At 42.3% G+C, this 20,434-nt stretch overlaps 1 protein-coding gene across 8 annotated transcripts in view; it reads left to right on the top strand.

The window, feature by feature from the left end:
• Positions 1 to 19,915, top strand: part of Brox (BRO1 domain and CAAX motif containing) — a 20,947-nt gene extending 1,032 nt beyond the window's left edge. For 3 of the 8 annotated variants that reach the window (NM_001357242.2, NM_027861.4, XM_006535598.4), the window contains exons 2-14: positions 1,403 to 1,490; positions 1,817 to 1,933; positions 3,686 to 3,792; positions 4,264 to 4,360; positions 8,431 to 8,526; positions 10,069 to 10,141; positions 11,125 to 11,230; positions 12,045 to 12,134; positions 13,696 to 13,781; positions 14,971 to 15,052; positions 15,317 to 15,467; positions 16,638 to 16,797; positions 17,829 to 19,915. In NM_001357242.2, coding sequence (NP_001344171.1) covers positions 1,833 to 1,933; positions 3,686 to 3,792; positions 4,264 to 4,360; positions 8,431 to 8,526; positions 10,069 to 10,141; positions 11,125 to 11,230; positions 12,045 to 12,134; positions 13,696 to 13,781; positions 14,971 to 15,052; positions 15,317 to 15,467; positions 16,638 to 16,797; positions 17,829 to 17,915 — 1,236 coding nt within the window. In that variant the 5' untranslated portion in view covers positions 1,403 to 1,490; positions 1,817 to 1,832 and the 3' untranslated portion in view covers positions 17,916 to 19,915. Of the gene's footprint in view, positions 1 to 1,402; positions 1,491 to 1,816; positions 1,934 to 3,641; positions 3,793 to 4,263; positions 4,361 to 8,430; positions 8,527 to 10,068; positions 10,142 to 11,124; positions 11,231 to 12,044; positions 12,135 to 13,695; positions 13,782 to 14,970; positions 15,053 to 15,316; positions 15,468 to 16,637; positions 16,798 to 17,828 lie in introns of all 8 variants that reach the window. The other 5 variants (XM_006535599.4, XM_030243025.1, XR_389720.4 and 2 more) reach the window with 4 other exon arrangements.
• Positions 19,916 to 20,434: the final 519 nt, after the last annotated feature.

Below are 20,434 nucleotides of genomic sequence, written 5' to 3'. Positions count from 1 at the left end.
CCCTCCCCCTCCCATCCTCCAAATGCTCCACATCCCAAACCTCCTCCCCCCACACCCCGTCTCCACATGGATGCCCCCACCCTCCACCCCATCTGACCTCTAAACTCCCTGGAGCCTCCAGTCTTTTGAGGGTTAGGTGCATCTTCTGTGAATGAACACAGACCCGGAAGTCCTCTACTGTATGTGTGTTGGGGGCCTCACATCAGCTGGTGTATGTTGTCTGTTTGGTGGTCCAGTGTTTGAGAGATTTCGGGGGGGTCCAGATTAATTGAGACTGCTGGTCCTCCTATAGAATCGCCCTTCTCCTCAGGTTCTTTCAGCCTTCCCTAATTCAGCAACAGGGGTCAGCTGCTTCTGTCCATTGGTTGGCTGTAAATATCTGCATCTGACTCTTTCAGCTGCTTGTTGGGTCTTTTGGAGGGCAGTCATGATAGATCCCTTTTTTGTGAGCACTCCACAGCGTCAGTAATAGTGTCAGGCCTTGGAGTTCTTGAGACCGGAGGAGTGCCAGATCATCAGAGTGTTTGAGAAATGGGGCAGGGTACTGTCATGAAAAGAAACAGTCAAGGACATTTTATTTTCACAAATATCCCTAGAGTGTGGTAGGCTCACCCCATGCCGCATTTGTGTAAGTTTTGAAGGTGGTTTGTATGGATGCTGTTTTGGTGATATGTTCTGAAAGGGTTTGATGAATGGTTTGAGTCTTAAGTGAGTCTACTCAGGCTCTCACTGAGTATACAACACTTTCTCTGTTCATTAAATACCTGGTGCTTCCCCAAACCAGTTTTGCCATGAGTAAGCCTAACGGGAGTGGTGCATGATGTAGAGAGTTGGGAACACTGTACCCTACTCATTCCCACACTTTTACCCACTAATAAAGGCTGATTGGAAATCTGCGATACCTTTAAATAACATGTGCCTTATCAAAATTGCTTCTGTATTTCTTCTGGAATCTAATGAGAAGTTCGAGGCTTTGGCTTGGAGCCTTCTGTGTTTCTAAATACATTACCTACCCAGGAACTTTCAGGGAAACACACACCTTCGTTTTGTTTGTTTGTTTTGTTTTGGGGGGGGGTTGGTCTTTTGTTTCTTTCTTTTTGCTACAATTTTTTTTAAGTTGACATTTCATTGAGGTTTTCAAAATGTTTTTGCATTCACAATGGAAACTACTGGTCAATTTACATTTTATTATAAGATTACTCTTAGCAATTTTATACCCAGCACATTTATTAGAGAACGGAAAGTTTGCACCAGGGTCCTTTGGTGCCAGAAATATGTGGAAAATAAAATCAATATAAAAACCTATTTATTCCAAGTAGACTTAGTCAAATGGAAGGGATCCATTTGACTTTGTTAAGGAAATAAGACTCATCTATCTGGTCCTGTACCTTCCTGTTTGCAGCCATCCAACCAGAGTCTCAGCTTTGCTTTGCAGAAGTCTAATCTGGAAGCCCTGCAGTGTCAGCACCTCAGGCTTCTCCCACAGACTGGTGAGAGCACACACGACTCATACCACAGGAGGGAGGGGGATGGGGGGAGTGTTGTTTAATGAGTATTAAAGTTTAAATATCATTGCTCTTCAGAGTCTTATCACTGAAGTTATTATGAACAAAATTTTTAGTTTTCTTATACAGGCATAATCTGAGTGTAGACTACCAAGACAAGATTTATTTGCCGTGTATTATATTTATAGATGGTTGTTTATGTATAATGGCTTACATATAAGATGTATATATTGTGTAAAAGAGCCAGGTTTTACTGTGTTCTTTTCTACTGAATGTCGCTTCTCTGTTTTTTATGTCTTTCCTGGCGGTAGAGCACATTTTGTGAAGATGACCCATTGGTTTCATAGGAACCCATTAAAAGCTACAGCTCCCGTGTCTTTTAACTACTATGGCATGATCACTGGTCCTCCCGCTTCAAAGATTTGCAAGTAGGTGTCGTGCAGCTTATGCATTGGCTGGGCAGTGAGTCAGGGCACTTTTTAAATTTCCATGATCGGTACAGAAATGTGTACTGTACATTCCTGACACTAACTTGTAGTAATTTTGTACTTATCACTAACAGAGGAAGCTCAGATCGTGGGATATTTAAGCTTTGGTAGTCATCTAGACCACAAGCTTAACCTTAGGTCAGTGAGTGAACTCCAGGAGGGCTAAAGCAGCAATAATCAAAGTCAAACTCTATTTCAACCGATCCATAAGACAGGATACAAGTCTTGTTAATGGGCCAGACAGTAAATCATTTACATTCCGAGCAGGGAGAGATTCCTGTGATCTAAATTGGCTTCAAAGTAGTGATAGAGGAGAAAGAACTTGAGCTGAGGTTCGCATAAACTGTTTAACTTAGATTGGGAGTTGGCAAAGTATGCCCACTATATGTGTGTTTGTGTATGTGTGTGCGCGTATGTGTGTATCCCATCACCCACAGCTCAACTTGCAGAAAGTTAAATTCATCTTAAAATAGTACAAATTGAGGAAAGTATGCCTTTAAAATATGTGATTTAGGCATGGGCATAAGATCTGAGTTTGGATCCCTAACATCCACATAAAAAACAGGACAAGATGCTTAGCTGAACCACAGAACTAGGGGACAAGGTGTTTGTAGAGACAGGCAGAGCCAAGAGCTCCCTGGTCAGCAAGTTTAGCCAGAATAGCAAGTTGTAGGTTCAATGAGAGACCCAGACATCCAACCCCACCACCACCACCTGGCTTTTACACATGCCCAGGCATAAATATCCACATATGTGCATTTGTGCGTGCACACTAACTTGTATGTAGAAGGAGGACATTTACAAATGGCTTTGAAAATATTCAGGGTATTATAATAGACTATACATTCTGTGTGTTTACAATTTAAATTAGCCTTCAGCAGCTTACACACCTGTTTTAATGTCTTAACTCAGTGCTGTCTACTGGAATTTCCGGAACTCTCACTGCCTCCTGGATTGTATGTGGATTTAGATTAGAGGTGGTTGTAGCTAGCTCTAGGAGAGGAGATCATTGAAGATGTGACAATAGGGATCTCGAGAGTGAGAAGCAGAAGGCCGAAGACTGGCAGTTTGTAGGTGAGAGAAAACTGGGCACACAGAGAAGAAACGTTAACTGGGAGGAGCACCTTGAAACTAGAGCACTCGCAGTGACCATAGGATAAAGGAATTGCAAGAAAGAAAGGTAGATGTGCTACACTTTTTGTAGCAGTGAAGAACAGTGTGTATGGGGCAACTCAGGTATTTTAAATTAATGGTCATATGGTTTTGCATCTTCTGGATATATATATTCTTACAGAATTGCCAAATTTAGAAATTCAAAATAATTATTAATTAAAATTATACATAAGTACATTAAATTTCTGTTTTCTGCAGTGGACTGAGTGATTGGCTCTGTAGCTAAGGCTCCTCCTTGCCCCTTTCGAGCACTGGCATTACAGGCCGTGTTGCCAGGCCTAGTCAGTTTTTCAAACTTGCTGTATGTCTTTACTGCACAATTGGCATTGCCCCTTTAATTAGACCAAGTTTAGTTTTGTATAGCTTCTGAATCAATCATTACTAGAAACGTCATCTGCTTTTGACAAGAAGGTAGCGGGATCTGTGGGTGGTGTTCTAATGCTCTTACATTGTAGCCTCTGGGCTGCTTTTATAGTCTTGGAAAGATGACTGACTGACTTTACTGTCTGTTGCCGTAAGTGACTTGAGGTCCGCCAGGACTCGGCTCCTCGAGTTGTTCACTGATTTGAGCTGTAATCCAGAAACAATGAAGAATGCGGCAGACTTGTATTTCTCTCTTTTACAAGGTTAGTCACCGCTATAAACCTGAACGTTTTTAAAAAACAACTATGTGGAAGTAGACACTTAACTTTTCAGATTCGGACAGATTAATCTCACAGACTATTTTTGGAATGCATGGGTCTCAGAATGTGACATTGTAATGGGCTAATATTCTGAAAACTGGATATGTACACTTTGTACATTCCGTTACCAGAAGAGTGTGTAAAATAAAAAAGGGAAAACGGTACCAGAAGTGTCATTCCGACACCTGGAAAAGTAATGGCATGAATACATTTTGGGGGTGGAGGGGAACTGTTCAAGACAGGATTTCTCTCTGTAGCCCTGGCTACCCAGGAATTCACTTTCTGTCCTGACTGGCCTTGAATTCGTGACATCCTTGCCTCTACCTTCCAAGTGCACATAATAGGAGTATATAATATTTTAACCAAAACACATAATATTTGTTCCACCCTAAAATATGTTGTGTCTTTTTATAGGTTTCATAAATTCAGTGGGTGACTCTACACAGGAAAGCAAATTACGATACATTCAGAATTTCAAGTGGACCGATACATTGCAAGGACACGTTCCGAGGTGAGCAGGCCCCTGATGCCCCAAGTCCAAGTCTGTTTTTAACTGTTTAGCTAGTATATTTGAAGAAGAAAACATTTTCATTTGCTGGGACATTAATTAAAACATTGACATAAAGTATGTACTATTAAATTTACAAAAGTCTTTCTATCAAACAAACATCTATTCTTGAGATAATCTGAATATTAATTTTAAACACGTTTGGTTTATAGCACCCCGTTTGTAATCCAAAATTGGTTTCATTTTTCTTCCCTCTTTCAAGCTGTGTTTCTGCTCTTAAAACTTCTCTTCACAGCTTTTCTACTACTCAGTGATTATTAACTGATCATTGTGCTGTTAACCTCTGTTTTTAAAAACAGAATTGGATTGTTAAAATGTCAGTAGATCTCTGTTTAATGAAAAATAGAAAGGAAGCCACCAAGATGGCTCGGTATTTAAAGGTGCTGGCTGCCAAGCCTGACAAACTGAGTTCAATTCCCAGAACCTCATAAAGAGAGGAGAGAACCGACTCTCACAGTTTTCCTTTTGACTTCCATGTGTCTTGTGACACATGTGTATCCACAAACACAAATAAAGAAGTACGTAGATAAGGAAATATAAAGGGATAAAGTGAAAACAGAAGGAGGGATTGGAGATCCCAGATCCCAGAGTGATGCTACTATAGAAAGGATGGACACTGTGTTCACACGTGCTAGACGCAATGCAGGTTTTGACATGAACATCTCCTTTGACTAGATTTTGATGTAAAGAAGGAAGGAAGCCGAGGACCACTGTGAGAGAACGTAGGCCTGATGCGTGACGCAGTGCCGGGATGGAGACAGTGCCTGTGCTTGTCCCTTCTCCCGGCCTTGGACACGTTACGTGGACGTTAGTGTGTTCAGTGCCAGTGTCCTCCAAGGCCTTTTCTGGTTTTCTCTAGGTACCCAGCCTGGTTTTCATCCAGAATTAAGGATTTGTTTTTGTTAAGACTATTTGTTAAGAGTCAAAGCTGCATTACAATGGGAATTTGAAGAGGCCATAAAATGGCTTGAAATAAATAAATTTCGTACTTTTCCCCACATCATCCCAAATATTGATTCCATCTGTTTTTGTTTTGTTTTTGATATTTTTTTTGTTGTTTTTGATATTTTTTGTTGTTGTTTTGTTCTTGTTTGGTGGTGGTGGTGTTTGGTTTTTTGTTTGTTTTGTTTTTTCAGCATTTCATTAAGATAGTGAGGGTTATGTGATTAAGCTAAGCATGGTGCCTCATGCTGATAGACTGAGCACTGGGGGAGCCTGAGGCTGGACGATAGATCGTGTACCTCATGCTGATAGACTGAGCACTGGGGGAGCCTGAGGCTGGACGATAGATCATGATCCTGAAGCCAACCTGGACAACAGAGCAAGACTTTGTCTTTAAAAAAGATATTAAAAAATCTATCTATCTACATCTATCTAACCTATCTATATGTATATACATATATATATATATATATACACACACACACATATAATTAAGTGATGTAACCTTAAGTAGCATTCAGTACTCACTCAGTACATATGAACTGTATACTTGATTGCTTCATACTTAGAAATTATACTACGTATGTGTGTTGCGGGAAATATTTTAAAAAGAACCGCAAATTCCCATGCTATGCCCTGCTACTCTCAACCCCAGCTGCCTGGCCGCCGGCCATGCACTGGAGGGCAATGGCCGACCTGTTTTTATTTCATGGAGACTCTGACTCAGAACTCCACAATCTCTGCACCCAGCTCGCTATGCTCCCACTAGTGGGTGGTTACCACGCCAAACTCATGCTGCAAAACCCCCTCGGCCTTTGTGGTGCACATCAGGCAAGCCCACGCTTTGCCTCATACCTTTCTCTCTTGAACGCAGAAGAGCCACCGAGTAAAGGAAAACACAACACAAACTTTGTTCAGAAATGACGGTAACTCGCAGCAACTAAAACCCTAATCTTGTAAGCCTTCTTAAATCTAAATACTCCTGTGGTGAATCCTGGCAAATCTGCCATTGAAACCAGGAGATACTCGTAGCTACATCTTGTCCTCACTATCCTGCTCAAAAAAGACTTAACTCTCTCCTGCTTCCTGTCTTCCTCCATCCAATCCGGAAGTCCCTCCTACTTGCCCAGTGATTGATTCCTTTTTTCATTAAGGGATTGGTTCACAAGAAGTCACCTGAGTACATGACTCACTCCTTGTCTGAAGCCCCTCCCAGAAGAGCAGAATTAGCAGCAAAATACAAATAGCACCAGGTCCATATACAACATATGTGTTTGTGCCAAGACAGTCTCACTCTAGTTCAATGCCCTCAAATTTGTCGTGTAGCTCAGGCTGGCCTGGAACTCATGGCAGTCCCCCTGACTTAGGCTCCAATGTGCTGGGGTGAGCACCACACCCAGTGGAACAATAACTTTGTTTATTACGTGGTATCTTAGGGTTTTAGTACTGTGAAGAGATACCATAACCATGGCAACTCTTAAAGGAAAACATTTAATTGGAATGGCTCACGTCAGAGTTTTAGTCTGTTATGGTAGAAAGTATGACAGTGTGCAGGCAGACATGGTGCTGGAGGAGGAGCTGGAACAAGCTCTACATCTTGACCCACAGGTAGCAGAAGGGAACTGTCAAAGTCTACCCCCATGGTGATAGACTTCCTCTGACAAGGCCATACCTACTCCAACAAGATCACATCTCCAGTAGTGCCACCTCTATGACCAAGCATTCAAACACAAGAGTCTAGAGGGGCTATACCTATTCAAACCACCACAGATAGTCATACTACTACTTAGTATTATATTATTTTGTGCTATTGAAATTGAGTGTTCTAAAACAAGGTTGTAGCTTAATAGTAGACATCTAGCATTTGTAAAGCCCTACATTTGATCCTCAGAAACACACACAAACAAGAATAGTTATTTATAAACTATCATATAAATTAGGAAAACAGGGACCGGTGAGATGGTACATTGAGTAAGGGTGGTTGAGTGCAAGCCTGATGACTGGAGCTTGCTCCCTGAGACCCACATAGGAGAGAACAAACTCGTTCAAGTCGTCCTCTGATGTCCACACATGCTCATGCTGTGGACACACACATACACTCACACTTTGGGTCCTGTCCTAATGTTTCTGACTTTTGAGGACGAGTCTCAGAAATACATAGTTCTAAAGCCTTCTGGGTAGCTTTGGGAGCTACTTTTTCATGATTATTATTACTGTGAAGTACACAGTTCATACTTGTGCTGCTTAATCTTTTGTCAGCTTGATGCAAACTCGGGAACTCGACTGAGAAAATGCCTCCAGCAGGTTGGCCTGCACAGCATTTTCTTGATGAATGATTCATGTGAAGAGCATCCAGCCCTCTCTGGATGATACCACCCTGGGCAGGGAGTCTTGGGTTGTATAAAAAAGAAGCTGAGCAGGTCACAGAGAGCAACAATAAGCAGTGTGTGCCACCACGGCCTTTGCTTCAGTCTCTGCCTCCAGCTCTCTGCCCTGAGTGTGTGTTCTGACTTTATCTTCATGTTGTACTCTAAGCTATAAGATGAAATGAACTCTTTCTTCCCCCAAGTTGGTTTTTTTTGGTTGGTTGGTTGGTTGTGGTTGTGTGTGTGTGCATAGTCTACCAAATAGAAAGCAAACTTAGACAATGCTGGACCACAGTTGTTTGGGCTTTTTGTTTGTTTTTGTTTTTTTGAGACAGGGTCTCACTATGTAGTTAGCTCTAGCTGTCCTGGAACTCACTGTGTAGACCAGGCTGGCCTCAAACTCACAGTGATTTACATGCCTCTGTCTCCTGAGTACTAGGATTAAAAGTGTGAACAACTACCCTTAGCGTCTATCTTCATTTTTTTCTTTAATTACTGCATTTTATTTGTTAGGTATGTGTGTGGTCATGTGTACATGTGTACGTGCCTGCATGTCCTAGTGCGTATGTGAAATGGAAAGAGTAACATGCAGGGTTCCCAGGTATTGAACTAGGGCAGCAAGAGCCTTTATCTGCTATGCCATTAAGCTGTGGATAGCAATGCCATCATAATTACAGAGCCTGATGATTTCATTTGTCATTTCAGTGCCCAGCAGGATGCTGTTTTTGAACTGATTTCCATGGGATTTAATGTAGCGCTGTGGTACACAAAATATGCTTCAAGATTGGCTGGAAAAGAAAAGTAAGTTAGAAAGCAAAGGTCACATGTCTCTATATTATTTTTTTAATATACCAAGTTTAAGTCTAGGCTATTTATTCCGAGGTTCCATTTGAAGTCAGTAGAAGAATCCTTGTTTCATACTTAGGTACTACAGTCGTGCAGCTCAGTCTATGTTCTGTAAATTTGTATTGGTTGTCATTGGGGTAGGAGAGGGGCACACATGCCAAGGCGCATGTGGAGGTCAGGTCAGCTCTGTGGAGTATGCTCTTCCCTCCTCCCACCATTACACAGCTTCCAGAGATCCATCTCAGGTTGGCAGCGTGTGCAGCAAGTCAGTCTCGTCACCTCTGCTCTGTGACAAAAACATTCCTAATCTTGTTACATGGCAGACCTAAGTAAGGCCCCAAACCAAGAAGTAATTTCTAAAATGTGATGATTTGTCTATATTTAATATCTATAAACATAGCCAGGTTTCCAGATGCCTTTAATCCCAGCCCCCAGGGGCAGAGGAAGATGAACAACCAAGGCTACACAGAGAAGCCCTGCCTTGAAAAACCAAACCAACCAAACAAATAAATACTGTAAACAATAAACAAAGATTAAAAACAATAACAGAATTAGTTAACAAAATTGCAGTTCATTCTAGCTCTCCAGTTTTAAATGTATAATCTCAAATACCATCAAGTCAGCTGGAAGTAAGGGATGGAATAGGTAATCCATGAAACAGGCAGGAAGGCTTAGAAGCATGTAAAATGATGTTTAGAGGACTAAAGAACTGGACACTAGAGTCAGTGAGGTCGCTCCATGGCAAAGGTGCTTGCCACCTGACAGAACAAGACGCAGTGTGACTCAGATCCCACCCAAAGATGCAAGGGAAGAACTGAGCCCACAGACTTGCCCTGGAAGCTCCAGTCAGGCACACGGAGGAAATAACAGTATATTCTGAGAATTGTAACAGTAAATGAGACAGTGGTTATAGTAACTAACATGGATACAGAATTAGGAAACTGGCCAATTAGTTATGATTCATCCATCCATAATAATATACAGCCATTGAAAATGAATCATGGTTGCTGATGTAAAATGATACAAATGACCAGTGCCTATAGCTACCATGTGTGTTAAGTTCATAATAATTTGTATTTGTTTATGACAGAACAATCTGGAAAGAAAATAAGATCATTTAGCATTTCTAGGCAAGGTCTCTATTCATCCACAGAGTCTTGGGATATGTTTTATGTGATTTTTATTTTTTAATATCAAGTTAGATTTTTTTTTTAAATAAGAAAATAACAAGACAAATAACTACTTTGTTTTTCTGATGCGTTTAAATGATGTGTCCGTGTGTGGGTTCGTGCACATCCATGGGGCCATCTCTAGCTAGAGTCAAAGGCAGTGTAAGCCGCCTGATGTGGGTGCTGGGGACTGAACCCAAGTCTCGGGCAAGAGCCATAAGTGTTCTTAGCCCCGGAGCCATCTCTTCAGCCTCTGTGTTCTGATAACACATTGGCTTTTAGTTCCAGAAATAAGATTCATCATCTAACTAACTTTACTGTCTTAAAGCATAACAGAAGATGAAGCAAAAGAAGTTCACCGAAGCCTAAAAATTGCAGCTGGGATTTTTAAACATTTAAAGGTACAGTAAGGGGGAGAGGAGGAGGGGCGTTAATTCTTGAACTGTCTGGAGGGATTAGTAACGCCATTGTGTCACAGGAGGTAGTTCAGTCTCTCCAGTGACTGCAGGGCGTTGGTTCAAGAACAGACTGCCCCTTCCACATCTCCATAGCAAAGACCAGATACATAAGTGTCTTTTCCAAAATGATGGGGGTCTCTGCATGTAAGCCGTGCACATCCTGTATACTGAAATCATCTCTTGTCTAGCACAGTGTAGTGCTCCGTGAGTACTTGTTCTTCTGTATTGTTCAGGGAACTGTCCGTTCAGACTCAGCATGGATGCAGTCTTAGGAGGCTGTGTGCAGATGTGAATGCTTATGTCTGCGCTACCTGCTTGTTATATACTAACGGCCTTATAGATGGGCTACAGCCAAGCACTGAGTGTTAGTAGCTCTCTGCTAATTCATAACGAGAAGTGTTAAGTTGTAATATTCTGCTTCCTCTTCAGTCCTTCACGCTAGGTGAAAGCAAAACAGATAATCAGTGCCTGTGCTGTTGCGCATTGCTCTCTGCAGTTGCGAGGAGCAGTCACAATTCCACAGAACCGGCTGACGGTGCGCGCCAGGTCTCTCCCTGGCCAGCCGGTCAGTGCGTGCTTACTGTGTCAGGTAGCTTAAAGATGGGATGGGAACTCTGAGGAAACGTGTCTTCCTGTGAGACTGCCCACCTGATTCCTTCTGGTTACAACTACTGACCACTGAGGACCTCTTGGAGCCAGCTTTATGGTGTCTTTTCAGCCTGAATTAGATGTAGAATTTTGGTTATTTTCTTTCCATCATTAGTTTTCACTTCACTTTGAATACGCAGGACTCACCTTGCCTGTGTGCTCACAGCTGCAGCTTGGTCTGTCCACTTAGGTTCCCAGTGAGTCTGTAATCTGAATGTCCTATCTCTAAGTTGTATCTTTTTCCCCTTGACAATAGTGTTTCTGTTCTTTCTCTCTAGGAAAGTCATATCCCCAAACTTCTTACACCAGCAGAAAAGGGGCGGGACTTGGAGGCTCGGCTCATCGATGCTTACATCATCCAGTGCCAGGCCGAGGCTCAGGAAGGTATCCTAAATACTGTAAGGTGTCTTCTGTTTGTTTTTAAGAATATTTATATTGGATTCTAATTCTTAGATTAAGCCGTATTAGGTTTCAGGGTTATTATCTTTATCATCTCCTTTGCTGTCAGCAGAGGAAAGTTCCTTCTAGCTAACGCTCCTTAAACGCATACTTTTTTTGACAGCATTAATGTTAATCTTTGGGTTTTCTTTCTTTAAGGTTTATTGTTAGGCATGCGCATGTGCATGTGTAGGGCTACGTTATGTATGCAGGTGCCTTTGGAGGTCAAAGAGGACACCAGATCCCCAGAATCCTTCCAAAATGCATGATGGGAACTGAACTTGGTTCCTCTGAAAGAGCAAGATGTGTTCTTAACTGTGAGCCATTGCTCTGGCCCCAAACATTGATTCTTTAACTCATCTTTCCTCTTGTTTTGTGCTTACTGTTTTTCTTCTTCCAATCATTAACTTACATTGAAGTCTTCATCTTTCAGTTACAAAAACCAGGAAAGTCATTTCCCAAGCTTTTTTTTAGCTGTATTTCAAACTGGAGTGCTTTGAAAGTGTTTTTCCTTATGTCATGCTATTTTATAGAATTTCTGTGTGCTTGGCTAATAATTGGCTAGTTATTTAAAGATACTCAAAATCAGTGTCCTCTTTCTGTGTTTATATTTGCTATAAATTGTTACAGTAAAATTTATTTGAAAAAGAAAAACTATGAAAATTTGCAACAGATCATCAGGTTGTCTTTGCTATTATGACTGAACTTCCCATAGATGGCTGTAAACTCAGAGAATGTAACTCCTGTGTGTTGGTTACAGTGACAATCGCCCGAGCCATTGAGCTGAAGCACGCTCCGGGACTGATCGCTGCACTCGCCTATGACACAGCCAGCTTCTACCAGAAAGCAGGTGAGCCCACTGTCTCAGCACACGCTTGGGACTCAGATTCTCACTAAAAAAAAAAAAAAGGGAGGAAAAGATTATATTTTCCATTACAACACTAGGAGAAAGTCCGAGGGCTGTGGAGAAGGGGTCACAGGAGTCCCTGTGGCTTGCTCACCATCCAGCCTCACTCCATTATAAGTTCCAGGTAAAAGTGAAGAGATCATGTCTCAACACACAAGATGATTAGCCTCCATATAAGGCACACACATGTGCATGCTCCTCTCAGACACGAGGGTGCACATATACCTGTGAATTAATAAATAAGTTATAAGTTAATATTTGAGGAGCTTGGACTATAGCTAGGAGTAGAGCACTGTATAAGTCCCCAGAGCCTCACAGCTCATGTGTCAGATGACTTCTAATGGACTTTTCCACCAGCTATGTCCAGTCAAAGGGAGCCTTTGGTCTTTATGGGCCTTATAACTACCTTATGTAAGTATGTACATACATATGTGTGTATGTATTTAGTTAGTTTTTAAGACTGGGTCTTTCTGTGTAGTCCTGGCTGTCCTAGAACTAAGTAGACCAAACTGGCCACAACCTCCAGAAATCCAAATGCCTCTGCCTTCAAGGTACTGAGACTAAAGGCATGTAACACCCACTCAGATCTTTATAACTCTTTCATAATTCTTAACGTTATTTAGATTCGATAGTGACAGTCAAGTGTAATTTGGCCACCTATAACTTGACTATAGCATGTGCAAGGTGCAGCCAGACTTGGCTCCTGTGATGTGGGGAACATGCTTAGGCTTCTGTTTGGAGGCTGGTTACTGTTTTAGTTGCTGAGTAGGTAAGAATAATTCAGAGGCTGGGGAAGAATCAGGTCCTGGGGTAAGACACACCGTCAGTGGTGTAAGGAACTGAACAATGTGGACGTGCTAGTGAAGCTTTACAATAGGCAGGTGGCTTTTTAATCTCATTGCAAAACAAACTGAGTCTGATTTGACTGGCTTATAATTCTGAAAGAAAATTCCCAAGCTCACACATGGGCTTGCTATGTAATGGAATAGGCTGGCTCAGTGTTTGCAGGCTTTGGAGGAAATGAAGACAGGTTTGACAGTTATAGTGAAGTTGACATTAAGGAAGACAAAAAGTGTTTGGATTATGTGAGCACATGTGGACCTGTGAGTGAGTGGATGTGGATTTTTTTAATGCAAGGTTCAGTGATGGTTGACTGGATATGAGTTGTTTCTGGCAGGCAAATAGACTGCTATGTGCCTGGCTATCTTATATACAACTTTAAACTTATGATATAAATACTTGCTTTGAAATCCTTAGTTCTGTCACATTTTGTCATTAACTTAAAGCTACATTAGCCATCAAATTGAAGAGGTATTTAAGTTGTTCAAATATGTAATTATGGGGAAATAAATCATGTTAAAGTATTTAGTGTTTTTTTTTAATGTATGAAAGCTTGAGTTTAGACTAGACAGTAGTCTGCTTTTAGCACTAGAACACAGGAGCTAAGCAATGCTCCAGTGAAACGGGGTGAAATGATACTTTGCTTTTTAAAATGTAACTTTAGATCATACTTTGTCCAGTTTGGAGCCTGCACACTCTGCTAAATGGAGAAAGTACCTTCACTTGAAGATGTGCTTCTACACAGCGTATGTAAGTGCCCGTAACCCTGCAGACAGTGAGCCCTGCAGACAGTGAGCCCTGCAGACAGTGAGCCCTGCAGAGCATACTCTCGCCAGCCCCCCTTGCCACCTACTAATCCTCAGCAACTCAACAGTGATAGGCAGCTCTCAGTAAATGTTCACTGGCAGGAGTGGGTGGGAAGAAATGGTAGGGAATTGTAAACCTGGAATTGCTACATCCAAAACAAAGGCTAGAGACATGAGAATTCTCTCTGTCGTTTTATCCTGTCTACTTGGAAGGAAAGCAAGAAATTCTCCTCTTAAAGGCCTGAAGATGGCTCAGTAGCTGAAGAACTTAGAAAGCAAATGTGAGGACCTGAGTTCAGAGCCCCAGAGGCCATGTAAAGCCAGTGTACATCTGTAGTCCCAGCAGCCCTACAAAGCAGAGAAGCCAGCAGCTAGCCTTGCATACCTCACAGCAAGCAACAGGACACCCTGCCTCAGACAGAGTGGAAGGCAGGGACTGACCTCCAGTGCCCTGCCTCACTCACACTGACTCTGTTGTTGGTTTTTTATTTTAATCTTAAGGTATACCACACAGTGTCTGTCACCTAGGTGAAAACCACCAGTATGTGCCTTTTAGAGGTTCCTTACCAGCTAATTAAACCACCAAACTCATTCCAGGATTGTTAGCATGTGAGAAGTAGTTAACCCTTTTCAGAGTTGAGTATTTTTATCCCTTACATGTCATAATGTTTTCCAACCTCCTGCTGCCCAGCACCACTGTCTGCATCACCTGATTTGAGAGTAGACTTTCGTGCTGTTGCATTTTTCTTAAAACCTATGGTCCTTGCTAGGTGTGGTGATGGTGCCTGTAACCCTAGCATTCGAAGGTGATGCTGGAGGGTCCTGGACCCAGTCTGGATTTCAGCAGACTCTGCTGCAGGGGACACACACAAACACTATCCTTTACATATGCACAAATAATTTACTCCTTCATTTACCTCTGTCCTAATTTTAAAAAGAAGCTTCAGCTGTCAGGTTTTCTCTCGAAACATGACTAGAAATCTACTCTGCCTCAGGGCTGGACAGAGGTGTGAGGTGGGGCTTACCTCAGGTAAATGAGATGATGAATGACATCAGTAATCCAGGTGGTGACTGACAGTGCCTAGCTGACGTGTGTGAGGACAGAACACATGAAAACGTGTTTGTTTTACCAGGCGTATTGCTACCATGGCCAGACTCTGTTGGCGAGCGATAAGTGTGGAGAAGCCATCCGATCTCTCCAAGAAGCAGAAAAATGTAAGTTTGGCTTTTAGAATTAGAATTTTAACTCTCTCTTAAGAAAAAAAAAATCTTTCATTCTAAAGGGAATGAGTAGCTTCTGGCTGAGTCCTTGAAAGGAAACGGGCAGGATAGAGAAACAAACCTTACCTGGGGCCTGGCGGATGCTGCCTTCAGGCGGAATGGTCATTGTGTTGTGTTTCTAGTGTGTGAAAACAGCTGGAGTTATGTCGCTGACTTACAGCAGGACTTAGTATTCTGAGACTGTTGTCCTTTCTGCAGTGTACGCAGAGGCAGAAGCCCTATGCAAAGAGTACGGGGAAACCAAAGGACCAGGGCCGACGGCCAAGCCGTCAGGACACTTGTTCTTCCGGAAGCTTGGGAGCCTTGTGAAGAACACCCTGGACAAATGTCAGAGAGAAAATGGCTTCATGTGAGTACTGCTCCCTCATCTCTAGTACCGCAGGGCCATAACCGTTAACATAGTAATGGCTTAATACAGCTCTTATCTCTAGTCCCACAATATCTGTCTTAAATTGCGTGTAAATGTAGTATTAATTTTCTTTTTAAATTGGTGATAAAATTGTTTGTAAGGACTTTTATTCTGTATGTGATGTCATAAAAATAGATTTTAAAATTTAAATGTGAGTTGTTAACTTAAAGTTTATTTCATCAGGACACTCCCATAAAGACTTCATTTTCTTTTACCTTTGTTTCCATGTTACTTCTGTGTGCAGGGTGTGTGTGGAGTGTGGGTGTAGTATATGTTTGTGGGGGGGGAGGAACAGTGTCATGGTTTGATGTGATTGGCCCAGCAAGTGGCACTATTTGGAGGTGTGGCTTTGTTGGAATAGGTGTGTTACTGTGGGAGTGGGTTTTAAGACCCTAATCCTAGCTACCTGGAAGTCAATCTCCCACTAGCAGCCTTCAGATGAAGATGTAGAACTCTCAGCTCTGCCTGCGTCATGCATGCATGGATGCTACCATGCTCCCACCTTAATGATAATGGACTAAACCTCTGAACCTGTAAGCCAGCCCCAATTAAATGTTGTCCTTATAAGACTTGCCTTGGTCATGGTATTTGTTCACAGCAGTAAAACCCTACTAATACAGGGGGAGTGTGTGTGTGTGTATTCAACTTCTTTTGCATATTTCTCTCACTTTGGTTTGAATTAACTATAAAGCAGGAAATTTTAATTTTCTCATAATCCTTCCTGGTCTTTTCAGGAATAGAACTGCGACTGTTAGTAAATCAGAGTGCAAACTGTATTTCGGTGCCTTTCCCTGCCTGCCTGTCTGTATTCTTCGTAGGACACTGCATTAGGCCACACTGAACTTGTCACGTGTCTAGTTCAGTTTTTAATCACTTCCCTTGAAAATAGACTGAGCCTCCAAGTCCAGGCCCATGGCCCCTCTTTCTGTCCTGGGAAGCTTCTATTGCATTGTGCTGTGGGTGATAGGGCTTCCTGATTTTATCAGTTGTCCACATATGACTGTCCCTCAGGGGAGAGAGCTGTCATAAGCATTGTAGGCCTTGAACATACTAGGTGCTCAAGTAGTTGCTGAATAACGAATAAACCATTATTTAAATTGCTTTTTGCAGTTACTTTCAAAAAATTCCAACAGAAGCCCCACAACTGGAACTCAAAGCAAATTATGGGCTGGTAGAGCCTGTGCCTTTTGAATTCCCTCCTATGAGTGCTCACTGGACACCGGAAGCGTTGGCTGCGTTTGATCTCACCAAGAGACCCAAGGATGACAGTGTATGAGAATGGGTTTTTCCTTACATAGAATATAGAGGAGAAGAAGATGGAGCTGGTGTTGTGTCTCTGTCTCCGTCCTCAGTGAGCTCACTGTGGGGCTTAGCCTGCTCTCAGAAGTAGCCCTCTGCCTTCAGTCCTCTGGTTTTCTGTGTTTTCACTCGCAGTGTTTCAACAGTGTTTTGTTTTCAAGACTTGTCAGTCAGTGTTCTCTCTAAGAAGAGCGTGGGAAAGGCCCTGGTGTTGATGTTGATATAGCAATGCTCCTTCTGACATTGGGCACTTGAAGATTGGATTTCACTTCAGCTTAAGTCACCCTGGAGTAAAGTAGAGCACTTTCCCATTTACTTAGACCTGAGCTCCCGCGGTGCTCTCAGTGTGTGGTAGCTCACATGGGAAGGGTTAGGTTTCGTTACCAAAGGACTAGAGATCTGTGATAGAAAGGGTGGGGGTTGCTTTACAGCCCTAGTATACCTTGAAATTGTATATGTTAGGCATTCTCCTCCCATACAACTACTCCTTAAAGTAGCCATCTTTGTTCCCTGTGAAGCTTCTAAAATAGTATCTTTTTTTAAAGATTTATTTATTTATTTATTTATTTATTTATTTGATATGTATGAGTACACTGTAGATGTTTACAGACACACCAGAAGAGGACATCGAATCCCATTACAGATGGTTTTGAGTCACCATGTGGTTGCTGGGAATTGAACTCAGGACCTCTGGAAGAGCAGTCAGTGCACTTAGCTACTGAGCCATCTCTCCAGCCCACAATAGTCCCTTTAAAGACAGCTTGTGTTGCCATACATTGTCTCCACACGCTAGGGCCCATTACTGAGTTGTTCCTTCCTGGAAGGATTACCTGCTGGACGAGGGAAGGACCTACAGTCCACGTTCCCACCTGCTGGGATGCAGCTTCTGGGTCCTGGGATGGGTGGCAGCCTCAGTGCGGCCTTGACCGTCTGAAGTCGGGCAGGCCTTTGTGGGGTTTCTCTACTTCACCTGCATATTTACCTTGTTTTCTTTCTCCTTAGGTCAAACCCAAACCGGAAGAGGACGTGAAACCTGTAAAGGAACCAGATATCAGACCTCAGAAGGACACTGGGTGCTCGGTCTCATAAGAATGTCTGTCACTCACTGCAATCTCTGCTGGTCCACAAGAGAAACTGTGGGGCTTCAGTTCGCCGTTTCTGATTTCTCTGAAGCCCACAGGATAATTGTTAGCTTCAGAGCAACTTGGCCTTTCATTTATTTATTCTTGATTTTTAACATAGAGGCATTTCATGATTTTGCTTCTGGGCTCTGCTTTTTTAATCAGGACAACATTTGGAAGGGTTGTTTTTTATGCCTCTAATGAGTATATGTGGGGGATTGGACCTTTTCTGAACTCTAGATAGTAAGTTTCATGTTCATGTTTTTCTACTTTCACAGAAATGTTTGTTCTTCTTGTTTGATACCAGAAGGATGTTTTGAAAAGAGATGGGTTCACCTTTCATCACCACATTGTCAGATCCGAGTCTAGCTTAGTCTAGGTGGGGAAACAGAATCGCAGTTAAAATCAGAAAACCTCAGACCAAGCTCTTTCCCTGTACTAGGAAATCGTGTCTTCAGGAATATGGAAGTTACGTGAAATTCAGCAGTCTGGGTCTGTGCCCCTCGGCCTGGCTCAGCAGCGGAGGGCCGTGCTCTCTCCACCCGCACTACCCACACAGTGGTGGTTTTCTTACAAGTACCTTTTCTAATGAACTTTTTACTTAAGGGGTAAAGCTTTGTACTAGCATTTAGTGCTTCTGTGTAGAGAGAGGAAGAGAATGGTAGTGTGTTTTGAAGAATTAAAATGTTGCATGTTGTAAAGAAAGCCTTCGTAAACTCAACCAAGATAGGTTGTCCTGACTCACACTGGTAATTCCTTTGTTAGAAGAGTTTTAAGAAAATGCCTTTGTTCCCTGATTTTGGTGGACACTGTGTTTTTAACATGGTTTTCTTCAGTATCCTATAGTAATGGCTTGGCGTTAGGCCATAGTGACAGAGGTTAGGATATAGACACACAAACTATGTGTTTAAAGGATTTGCTTATACCCACACACTGGGAATGATGGGTGTGTGATACTTTACCAAGTAACAGATGTGGGTGTATCCTGCTTGGTTGCTCTCCTGGGGTGTTAACTTCCTTTTCTAGGTGACAGATTGCTTCGCATAATAGGAATAATAATGTATGTGAGAACTTACTGTGTGCCAGACAGTGTATAGGCACATACGTAGACCACTGCATCCCTTTAGCCACCCTGTGAGAAACACATCAATCTGCATAAAGTATTGAAACAGGAATATACATCTCATGATGAAGAATGAAGAGATTATACCTGTCAATCAAGACAGTAGTCAATAAATCATATATCATAGTTTATACTCCTTTGAAAAGCTACATATAATCACTAAGGGTTTTTTAAAAAATAATTTAAAATGTGAGTTACAGCTTGCAGTATCTAATATTTAAGCTGTAGCTTTCAGAATACTTGGAGTAACTACTGAATGGGCATTAAGTTTTATTTTGCTGCCTATAGGAAAACAATACTTTATTACGTTGTCACCCTTCCTACAGAGTCACTTGTTAAATGCCAGTGACTGACAAAACTAACTAGTTACTGACAAAACTAACTAGTACTTGCTGCTGCCTGTTTATACTCTGCCTGTAGGACTTGCTCTGTGTACTAACCCTCATTAACCTAGGTAGGCACGCTGCGGTTTCTGTGGACTCGACTGCCGTTCATGAAATGGAAACACATACTATGTCCGGCGCTTCTGTAAAGGCAGTAAATGCAGGTGTTGAAATCCATCATTGGCCATGTTCACGTGATCGCATGAGCAGTCTTGTTGATTGTAAAGCTAACACCAGAAGCCTCGTATACGCCGGGCGCACCATGAGGTTCCGAAGCAGTAGCAGGGATTGTGGGGACGCTGACTATAAAGCACTGGCAGGCAGGCTGTGCAGAGATGACACTGGACATTGGTGTTGCATGTGTTTCATACCAGGCGAGGACAGCTCCTGTACAGCTACTTCTGTACAGTGTTTATATGATTTATCTTTTTATTTATGAAAATAAAAGCCATTTTACTTACATGTTCGCTGGATTTATGTGGTGATTATCTGCTAGTAGATTTGGTGCAGGAAAAATTCTTATACTTTAAATGACAGTTGGGTCTGTTCTTTGCTTCCTGAGTTAATTTCCTTGACACACTTAGTTTATGCTTGTGTTTGTACTGGGACTTAACCACATCTTCATGTGGAAAGCACAGCTTTAATTAGCTCATCCAGCCCATTGTACCAGTTCAACACCATATTCTGTGAGCTGTGGCTAGCCAGGGCTGGGCACCTCCAGGGTGTCCGACAATGACATGCATTATCTACCATGATGTAAACATTGGGAAATGCCCAGAAACAGGCACATAACTGCACACCGTTACTACTGAAGATAAAGGTGCAAGATCATCCCAGGTGACCCGTGGTCCTGAGGAGTGGCAGTGGGTGGCTTACACGGGATTTGTCCCTGTTGTGCATTCTCACTGACTGCTGTGCACACACAGCTCCAGTTCCTTCTATGAGGTTGTGCTCAGCACAGGTTAGACCCCTACACAGCAT

The sequence above is a fragment of the Mus musculus genome, chromosome 1 (assembly GCF_000001635.26).
Source record: "Mus musculus strain C57BL/6J chromosome 1, GRCm38.p6 C57BL/6J".
NCBI classification, from domain to species: domain Eukaryota; kingdom Metazoa; phylum Chordata; class Mammalia; order Rodentia; family Muridae; genus Mus; species Mus musculus.
The sequence above is the reverse complement of the archived record's forward strand: the minus strand, read 5'-3'. Positions and strand labels throughout refer to the sequence as shown.